The sequence below is a fragment of the Oryza glaberrima genome, chromosome 11, assembly GCF_000147395.1.
Source record: "Oryza glaberrima chromosome 11, OglaRS2, whole genome shotgun sequence".
NCBI classification, from domain to species: Eukaryota; Viridiplantae; Streptophyta; class Magnoliopsida; order Poales; family Poaceae; genus Oryza; species Oryza glaberrima.
Genome location: NC_068336.1, coordinates 6,742,588 through 6,752,533, shown reverse-complemented (window position 1 = coordinate 6,752,533; position 9,946 = coordinate 6,742,588). Strand labels below are relative to the sequence as shown.

Here is a 9,946-nt window from a genome sequence, read left to right as displayed (position 1 = left end):
AGCGCTCGGCAATAGGGTGGTGGCGCTTAGGAGCAGGGTGGGGGCCATTAGGGCTGTCAAAAAAGCTCGGAGCTCGCGAGCAGCTCGAGCTCGGCTCGTCGCAAGCTCGGCTCGAGTTCGACTCGGCAAGGATTCGAGCCGAGCTCGAGCTTGTCTCGAAGCTTGCGAGCTCTACCGAGCCGAGCTCGAGCTATTCGGCAGAAGCTTGAAATTTTCATTCCCGCTACCCATCCCAATTTCTCCCGCACTCCAATTCCAAAATCCTACCACCAGCAGCAGTCCATCACCTAACCATTTATTTCCCTTATATCCCCATCCCGTATCCAAACCCTAGCTCATTTGCTCTCTTCCTCGAAACATTTCTCTTCTAGATCTACAATCCTAGGTTGCTCTAGTGCTCCACTGACCACTGCTGTGGATCTAGCCAAGCACCGTCCATCCTTCGCCTCTCCTGTCCAGGAAGAACCCCATGGAGGACAGCAGCAGCCCACCGCCTCCGCCGTGAGTGATGAACCGACGACTCGGATCTGAGTAAGTTTCCTCTTCTTTCTTTGTTTTACATTTTTATTTCTTTTGCACCCACATGTATCTAGGGCCCTACATGTATTAACTGTGTAGTGTTTAGTTGCTTGATGGATGTTGTTGATTTACATTGAATTTTATGGACTAGGTGGAGACATGGAGCAGTATTTATCTTGCTGTGCTCCTCTTCTGAAGAAAGACTGAAGGTTGCAGAACACCGTGTGTTTGCCATTTGCCAAGGTAAATTGATGGCAATGCTTTTCTTGTTGTACTTGTTTGATTCCTTCCCTTGTGCAAAATATATATTGATAGCAGTTGGTATTTTTAATTTTTGTAGATGTCTGTAAACCTGCAAAGACAGCTATCTATAGAGATTGAGTCACCGAGCAATAGGGATGGCATAGCAGCAACAGAAGCACAACCGAATCAGTAGCTAGTACCAGGTGAAGTAAGGGGAAAAGAGGGCCAAGAGGGAAACCCAACTAAAGCCACCAGGAAAAAGAAATCTCCATTGTGGGATTGCTTTGAAGAATGCACTGTGCCATCAAAGAAGAAGAAAGGAGAAATGGAAAATAAGGTCAAATGTAAGGCATGTGAAACTCTGCTCACCAAGAATAGTAGTGGCACTACAACACATTGGCGGAGGCATTTAGAGCAGTGTGATTATCACAAGCTTCAACAAAAATCCATAAAACAACAGAATATCAATTTCCCTAGCCTTGATGAAGGTGATGTTGATCTTGATGCTCCTTATGTTTCTGTCCCTGGTTATTATGATCCTACAAAGATACGTGAGCTTATTTGCAAAATTATCATTGTCCATGAGTTGCCATTTTGCCTTGTGGAGTATACATGGTTTAATGTTTTGCTAAAGAGGCTAAACCCTTCTTACAAAAAGGTCTCTAGAAATACCATTAGAAGTGATTGTATGAGGCTTTATGAATCTGAAAAAGAAAAACTGAAGAGGACTTTCAAAGATGTTAGAAAGATAAGCCTCACATGTGATCTTTGGACCTCTAACCAAACAATTTGCTACATGAGCCTTGTTGCCCACTACATAGATGCTGATTGGTCAATGCATTGTCGTGTTATTAACTTTCTTGAGTTGGAGCCTCCACATACTGGTGTAGTTATTGCTAATGCCATTTCTGATTGTCTTGCTTCATGGAGAATTGAGGACAAGATAGCTAGCATCACATTTGACAATGCCTCAAGTAATGACAGTGCTGCTAACCTGTTGCTTGCCAAGTTTACAAAACGTGGTTCACTTTGGTTTTATGGAAAATTCCTTCATATCCGCTGTTGTGCTCACATTCTGAACTTAATTGTCCAAGATGGTCTGGCTGTGATTAAGCATATAATTGACAAAGTTAGGGACACTATCAAGTACATCAAGAAATCAAACAATCGAGCATACAAGTTCAGTGCTGATATTGATTCTCTCAACCTTAAAAGTGACATGGGTTTGGCTATTGATTCCTACACAAGGTGGGGCTCAACCTTCAAAATGCTGCAATCTGCATTTTTTTGTAGGTCTGCCTTGGATGTATATGCTGCAGGAGATGCAAACTATAGGTGGCTGCCAACACCAGAGGAATGGAATCTATATTGTGAAGTCAATGATGCCCTTTCTGTCATTCATGCAGCCACTGAGGAGTTCTCAGGTTCAACCTACCCAACATCTAACCTTTTTTATTCTCACATTGTCGATATTAAGAGAGTACTAGGTCAGTTGTTGAAGTCCAAAGACCCAATTCTTAAAGAAATGGCAAATGCAATGCTTGAAAAATTTGAGAAGTACTGGGGCCAGAATGCAATACTTTGTTTGCAGTTGCTTTGGTTCTAGACCCAAGGTTTAAGATGGGTATGATTAACTACACATTCCCTACTTTGTATGAAGAAACTGTACTTCCTAAGAAACTTGCAAATGTGGAATCCACATTGAAATCTTTGCATGCATCATATGAAAATGATGCCACCACTCAATCTACTAGTACATCTCTGGGCACTACTAGTAGTCATTTCTCTGCTGCTAGCCAATTTCATGAGTATATGAAATCAAAGAATGCTGCTAGTCTTCCTAAGTCAGATTTAAAGAGGTACTTAGATGATCCTGTTGAGGATATTCCTGCAAAAAGTTTCAATCTACTTCAGTGGTGGAGGATGAATGAATTAAAGTATCCAATTGTGGCAAAGTTGGCCAAGGATATTCTTACTATTCCCATCACCTCAGTCTCATCTGAATCAGCTTTCAGCACAGGGGGTCGAGTGATTAGTGATTATTGCAGCTCTTTACTCCCATCAACAGTACAAGCTTTGGTGTGTACATCTAGTTGGATTAGAGGAGGCCACCACAAAAGCACAGATTTAGTAAGTTCTTATATTTTCATGTTTCTAACCAATTAATAGAGATACACAATCTAATAATCTGTGTTTACTTGTTTGTTGCATACTAGGAGGATGATACTAATTCTATTGTCCTTGTCCCAACTCAAGCTTCAACTACAAATTCGGTTGTGGGCAGCAATTAGACTCGTTTGTCAGGTATATGTTTGAGGTTATATAAATTATCTATTGCTACCATATCAATTCCTCATCACTGATGAAACATTACCTATAATCTTTGCACATGGTTTCAGATTTAACTTTACGAAACATTAATGCAGGCATATAGCATAGCATCAACAATTAGTTTGAAGAAAGTGCTTGGAGGTTTCACATTGGCGTACTGCCATTGCCAATAGTGGAGTAAATATTTTGTGACAGTTGAAATTTGAAGTACGCTGTGTTAGTAGTATAAGTAATATTTAGATATTAGAGCTTTTAGATGGAACATATGTTGGGAACTTCCGGTGGGCTACTTTTGATGTTAATTGATGCTCTATGTTCTATCAAGTCATTGACACATGATATTGTAATGTTTCTTATGGTGTTATACACACCGGTCTATTATAAAGTAGTAATCCTATTATGACTTATGCACTACTATGAATTTGTAATCTTTCTAGTATATGCCTGTCGAGAAGCTATTATATTCTATTATGAATTTGTAATCCTACTTTGGCTTGTTAAGAAGCTTTTATTGGGAGATAAGTTCAGATTGCTGAAGGAAACAGTCTTAACGAGCTTCTACGAATCGAGCTCGAGTCGAGCCGAGCCTTGATCGAGCTCGAACCGAGCCTACCTTCAAGCTCGAAGGTAATGCTGGGCTCGGCTCGAGCTCGGCTCGAGCCTGTACCGAGCTCGAGCTTAGGTAGGTAAGCTCGCTCGAGCTCGGCTCGTTGACAGCCCTAGGGGCCATCGGCGGTGACGCTCGACGGCGGCGCACGACGGCAGGGTGGGGGCACTCGGGGTGGGGGCGCCAATGCCTGGAGGGATCTATCAATACAAAGAGAGAAATCTGATAGGTGGGCCCAGGGGCAAAAATGTCAACAAACCTGCAAAACAAATACAAATGAAATTAAGAAATAAGAAATACATGAAAAAATAGAGAAAGCGGTAACAAATAGATTAATTAGAAGTCCTAATGATATTTATAGAGGGCATGCGGATCGGGAAATAAAAAAGCCAAGGCACGCGCATTTGATGGCAAATTCTCTAAATTCTCGCTTAGTAATTGATGAGGCAGAGAGATGGAGGGGAGAACGGGTGCATGAATGTGTGCTGGATGAACACGTGAAGTAAAAATGGTTTGCTTGCCTCAGTGAAGGTGATGGGAGAAAAGAAAGAACTCCACGTGTAGAAAATTAATATGAAAATGGGGAGGTAGGATAACCACCGGGTGGTAGAAGTCCGAAAATAATTTAGATGTTCGGTCAGGTAGAGAAATGATTTGATAAGGCCGGGGAAAATTAAAATCAAAGTTGAAAACAACTTTCAAAACTTTTGGAGGATTTGGATGGAAAAAAGATGGCGCTTTACTAAATTTTAAACTTGGATTTTTTTTAATAAAATCACAGGCATTACAGGCACTACTGGAGAATTGATCTTTTCTGGGTCGCCAAAAAACACACTAGTCCCAATTTGAATAATAAGTGTGACTAAAGATTATTTTTAGTCCTGGTTAAAAAGCTGAAGGGAACTTTTTGATCCTTAGTGATCATTTTTAGTCCCGGTTTTAAAAGTCATCAGGCCCCCACTGTCTTTAGTCGTACAGCCCCGGCCGGTGCAACGTACGCACGCACACCCGTTTTGCCGTGCAGCACGTATACACATGCATTTACATTGCGTGGAGAGACGGGAGATCCACTGATCCACCGATGATTATTTACACCAACCGGGACCAAAGATTGAAAAAAAACGTAGCCGCACACTCCTCCTCGGCAACCGTGCGTGTACTCAGTTCTTACCATTCTTATTTTTTTTTTTGCAGACGCCTTATCCCTTCACCCTCTCTCCCTCCACTCATCCTCTTCACTCGTCCTCTCCCGATCGCCTCTCCTCCTCTCGATCCCCTCCTCTTGCGACGGTGAGCGATCGCGGGCGGACGGGCGGTGGTGCGCGGTGGCGGCTAGCGGCGGTGCGCGGCTGCGCGGCGGGCGACGGCAAGCGGCGGCGGGCAGTGCTGGGCGGCGGGCGAGCGGAGCGGAGGGTGGCGACAGGCGGCGGCCAGGCGGACGGAGGGGAGGGTGGCGGCCAGCCAGGCGAGCGGAGGGGAGGGCGGCGACATGTGGAGGGGAGGAAGTCTACAGGCGGCGGCCGTGCGGGCGGAGTGGAGGACAGCGGCGGGTGGCGGCCGGGCGAGCGGAGGGGAGGGCGACGGTAGGCGGAGGGGAGGAAGGTGCACGGCAAGCGGCAGCCAGGCGAGCATGCGGAGGGGAGGGCGGCGGCCGGGCAGGCGGAGGGGTCGTTGGCAATGCTGATGTCGATGTGCGGATTTGTTGGTTTTGAGATGTGTGGACTTGTGTTGTTTTTTGTGACGTTGATGTAGATGTGTGGTGCTGTTGCGGATGATTAATTTTGTTGAGGATGTGAATTTATGTTGTCATTTTGATCTGTTATGTGTTTTTTTGATCTGTGAATTTGTGATGTTGGTGAGTTTGGCGTGAAATCAATATGCTGACAACAAAAAAAAAGAAAAAAAAGAGATTTAAAGATGGTAGTGCCACGTCGGAGCGGACTAAAAATAGACATCTTTAGTCCCTGATTGGGCATCCCGGTTACATATCCGGGATTAAAGGGGGTTGCGAACCGGTAGTGTTGTGGGTTTCTTCAGTAGTGAGGGGGCAGGGTTACAAAGAGGATAACCTAGCTGGATACGACATCAGTTTTCTAATATATTACATGGTAGTATTCAACCGGGCCTATATACCATGCCTTGGAATACAAGAAAACATGACAACCGAGCCCTACTCTATTACATAATACATGGATCAGGCTCACCTCCTATCCCTAATCGGATATACAGGCCGTGTGGGTACCCGGTATCCGCATTCTTCACACCTTCCATATTTAAACTTGCAAATAAGGAAATTCTATCTGCAACTGAACTCTTTGGACCACTGGCTATGTATGCTTAAGCCCCTAACAACAATAGATGAGATAAATGAACTAGTTATCTTAGGTAACCTGCTGTGAAGGTATCCTCTTAACCCAGATTGAGGATGACAGTCTAGAAATGCCCGGCAGAGAGTGCTAACTTATTCTGCAGAAAGCGCATATACATGCATGGAACAATTCATCAGCCAGCCACTATCCTTCCCTTCTCTCTCTACCTCCCTTCTCTTCAGATCTGAAGGATGGTGACCAGTTGCCGGCAAGCAATTTGGACAACGATGAAGGAGCCTATCCTCTCTAGCGACCTGCTGCCATCTCCGCCCAGGGGCTGGTGTGTCGCGTTGTCGCGTTGGATGTTCTCTTCTCTGGCTCATCATCGACACCACCCCCAGCTTGGGTTCGGCAGCGGCCTGAGTGTCGATGGCCAGTCCTCGGCAAGGAGAAGGCAGCAGCAGCGACCTAGGAGTCTGGATGAAAAGGACCTCCTCAACGGTAGCGGCGGCCCTAGGGATAGTAGTGGCCTGAGTGCCGATGCAACTGTGCAAGATTCTCGGCGAGGAGGAGGCAGTTCAGACAGGGGTGAATCTCGTTGACAACGGTGGCCCTAGGGGTGACGGAGGCTTGGGAGTCCGGGTGGAAGAGGATATCCTCGGCAGTGGCGGAGGAGGACTGAGATTTCGGCAAGATTTGTGGACCTCGGCAGAGGCCGCGGCCCTAGGGGCGGCGGCAGGATGTGAGTCCGAGAGGCGGAAGAGGATCCCGATGACGGCGGCAGCCCTATGGATGGGGGAGGCCTAGGATCCGGCGAAGAAAAAACGGATCCTATCGGTTCGCGTCTGGTCGGCTAGTTATGACTAGATGACGACTGATGAATGGCGTGAACTCACCTGAAGCAGATGAAGATGGCAACAGCGGAGGTACACAACGACGGTGCACTAGGGACTGCGACAACTAGACAACTTCCACTCGTGAACCATGGGTGTGCCAAGGTAGTAGGTTTGTTCTTTCTTTGGTTATGTGTTCTCCTCTCGTGGAGATATGAGTCTCAGTATTCTTATATTCTTTTCGCTATGTATATTCTTCGTGGATATAAAGGCCAGATTAACGAATCCATTATAAAAAAATCCGTGGTACAATTTCATGGCTCGTTTCCTCAAATAAAATTCAAAAACTTGTGGAAGTCAGTGGATGGGCCCGAACATAAACTTCGGTTGCCTCTTGCTCCAAAAAAAAAAAAAACACACGCTAATGGCTGAAATTTTGCTCTGTAGACACTGGCGTGAATATACTGGATTTGCTGTGTCATGAAGCCTTTGAAATTGTGGATTCATCTTGCCAAGGAATGTGAGTATGCAAAAAGTAGTGTCAAATCTTGTCGCAATTTGGAGAGATTTACAACCGGTCGTGCATCCAGATGAACACGCAGGAATTTCGGAGTGGTGGCAAGCTGGTGGGAGAACCAGACATCATAATTAAGGATGAAGAAAAAAAGAAATTTGTGGGGGGCTTACTCGCCACTCGGGGAACATTTGAGTATTTGACTCGAAAGAAACAGAAGAGTCTTCCATTAGGTGGAAAGAAATGAAGAACCAGTTGCGTATCTGACTAGTGCAATACTTGAACCGACACTTGTTAGTTTCCTAGCTGGCTGTGGAGGTTTATTAAGTCGTGTTTTTGATAATCACGGGTAAAATCCTACCTCCTTTTAAAATGTATATGTATGACGCCATTGAATTTTCACACAACATTTAACCATTTATCTTATTTAAAAATTTAGTACAAATATATATTTAAAATTATAAGTTATGATTATACTTCATTTGATGATAAAATAAGTCATAACAAGATTAACAATATTTATATATTTTTTTAATAACACGAATGGTAAAACATTATGTGAAAAATCAACGGCGTCATACATTTCGAAATGGAGGGAGCAGCTCGTAAGCCCTTCTCGAAGCCACTGTGATATCAATGTTGTTATTGGTGAAGAACTCTTTTCTTCTTAATATTGGACTAGCAGAACTCCTGCCTTTTGGTTAAAAAATTATAAAAAAATTGACAACATAAATCAATATGTAGTATACATCTTTATAAATACACAAGTTTAAATTCAACCTATAGAAATTAAGAAAAAGTCAAATATGATTATGAATAATACGTGTAACATTCACAATCATATTTGAATTGTATAGGTCAAATTTAAACATGCATCATCGTGGAGTGACATATCATATATTGATATATAATATCCAAATATTTTTTTAAAAAATCATAACTATTTTGATTCATGGAAGAAACGAGCGGGACATTCTTTTAAGGGAAAAAAAAAAAGCTATCCACACTAGAAGACTAACTGGTAAAGCATATCCCACTAAAATTGCCCTTACCATATTTTCTTCCCAGACTCTCTATGTCATAATTAAACCCCCATTACATTCTGCAATTCTGCAATGAGTGCTCAGGCAATTTTTACCCATTACTTGACTAATTAATGATTAATTCAGTACTTCCATGTTTCATATTATAAGTCATTTTAACTTCGGTCAAACTATTTCAAGTTTAACCAAGTTTATCTCTACTATTATAAATATTAAAGATGTTTTTACCGGTACTTTGGTATATCATTCGTGTATAAGTCGGTTTCTAAGTTCGTTTGCCTTTGAAAATACATATCCATATTTGAGTCAGTTTCTAAATCTGTTTGCTTTTGGAAATATAGAAGGATTCGTATAAGAAATCTCTTAAAACAACTCGCATGCTAACTTGAGACGATCGGATTCCTAATTGCAGCTCATGATTTTCTAAAAATAGAATATATATCCAAGCGAATTCCCACAATATATTTCACTTTAACTAAATTGTATAACAATAATAATAATATTAAAATAACATTCACCCATTGCAACGCACGAGCATTTTTTCTAGTAAAAAAATAAATATTTTCAACCCAAGACAAATATATTATGGAAATATATTAAATTATTGATTTAATGACACTAATTCGTGTTGTAAATATTAGTATATTTATTTACAAACCTAATCAAATTTAGAGTAGTTTGCCTTTGACCAAAGTCAAAACGACTTGTCGACAATGGTGAGAATTATCGGTGACGTAAATATGGGATATATCTTTAAAGTTGACCAACTATGCGTATGGTTAAAGTGTTCTATTTATATACAACTTTCCATGTTTGGGTTGACATCTTTAATCTGAATAGGAAGCAAAAGAGTAAAGACCGGGATGGATATAATGCCGAGCATACCAATCTCTGCATGTCCAAGATGATAATGATGTGTTTATAGGGATATAAAATCCGGATGCCCCAAATCTCACTGAAGACCCGCTCTATCCCCAAGTCTATAGATTGTTGACCTTTTGTTTCATAGAATCTTTACTCCACGTATCAATAACATGGGGAGTTGATTTTGATCCCTCGAGGGATATTCCCTCGTTATTTACATGTTATAAAAAATAGTTCAAATAGTTATAAAACATTTAAAAAATTAAGAAAATATAATAATATGTGATATATCACTCCACTAACATGCGAGTTTAAATCCAACTTCTACATCTCGCAACGAAAAAAACAAATTTAAGTGTGAATATACATTAACTAGTTGTAGTTAAATTTGTTTTTTTCGTTGCAAGATGTAGAAATTGAATTTGAAGTGATATATCACATGTTCATACATCTTCTTAAATTTTTTCACATTTTTTAATAACCATTTAAGTGGCATGCAAATAACAAAGGGATATTTCCTCGAGGTATCAAAATAGTTTTCCCAATGACATGATGACGTAGGGCTACCAAATAGCACCATAAATTAATTGTATCCTAAACTGATAAGTAGCCTCTCTTCTTCATTCAGATCAGCTGAGCTGAACCAATAGCAGGACAATCCTGAACACCATCTCCTGCATGCA

At 41.9% G+C, this 9,946-nt stretch overlaps 1 protein-coding gene across 5 annotated transcripts; it reads left to right on the top strand.

Moving 5' to 3' along the window:
- The first annotated feature begins 243 nt into the window (after nucleotides 1-243).
- Nucleotides 244-3,580, top strand: LOC127755438 (zinc finger BED domain-containing protein RICESLEEPER 2-like). Of its 5 annotated transcripts, none has more exons than XR_008013017.1 (6): nucleotides 244-531; nucleotides 671-762; nucleotides 860-1,250; nucleotides 2,056-2,892; nucleotides 2,979-3,066; nucleotides 3,189-3,580. XR_008013017.1 is itself a non-coding variant. In XM_052281118.1 (6 exons), exons 3-5 carry the CDS (start codon nucleotides 1,088-1,090, stop codon nucleotides 3,051-3,053), a joined length of 1,236 nt encoding a protein of 411 aa, XP_052137078.1. In that variant the 5' UTR covers nucleotides 244-531; nucleotides 671-762; nucleotides 860-1,087; the 3' UTR covers nucleotides 3,054-3,066; nucleotides 3,189-3,580. The 5 variants fall into 5 exon arrangements, 2 of the variants coding, with proteins under 2 accessions (XP_052137078.1, XP_052137077.1); XR_008013015.1 differs by having other exon boundaries at nucleotides 860-2,186; nucleotides 2,811-2,892; XR_008013016.1 differs by having other exon boundaries at nucleotides 860-2,186; nucleotides 2,778-2,892.
- The last annotated feature ends 6,366 nt before the right edge of the window (nucleotides 3,581-9,946 follow it).

Excerpts from the sequence above, each read along its gene's own strand:
- LOC127755438 (XM_052281117.1), top strand. The coding sequence starts at position 1,088 with ATGGAAAATAAGGTCAAATGTAAGGCATGTGAAACTCTGCTCACCAAG. Across the intron at positions 2,187-2,782 it reads AGCCACTGAGGAGTTCTCAG|GGGGTCGAGTGATTAGTGAT; the intron begins GTTCAACCTACC and ends CTTTCAGCACAG. Across the intron at positions 2,893-2,978 it reads ACCACAAAAGCACAGATTTA|GAGGATGATACTAATTCTAT; the intron begins GTAAGTTCTTAT and ends GTTGCATACTAG.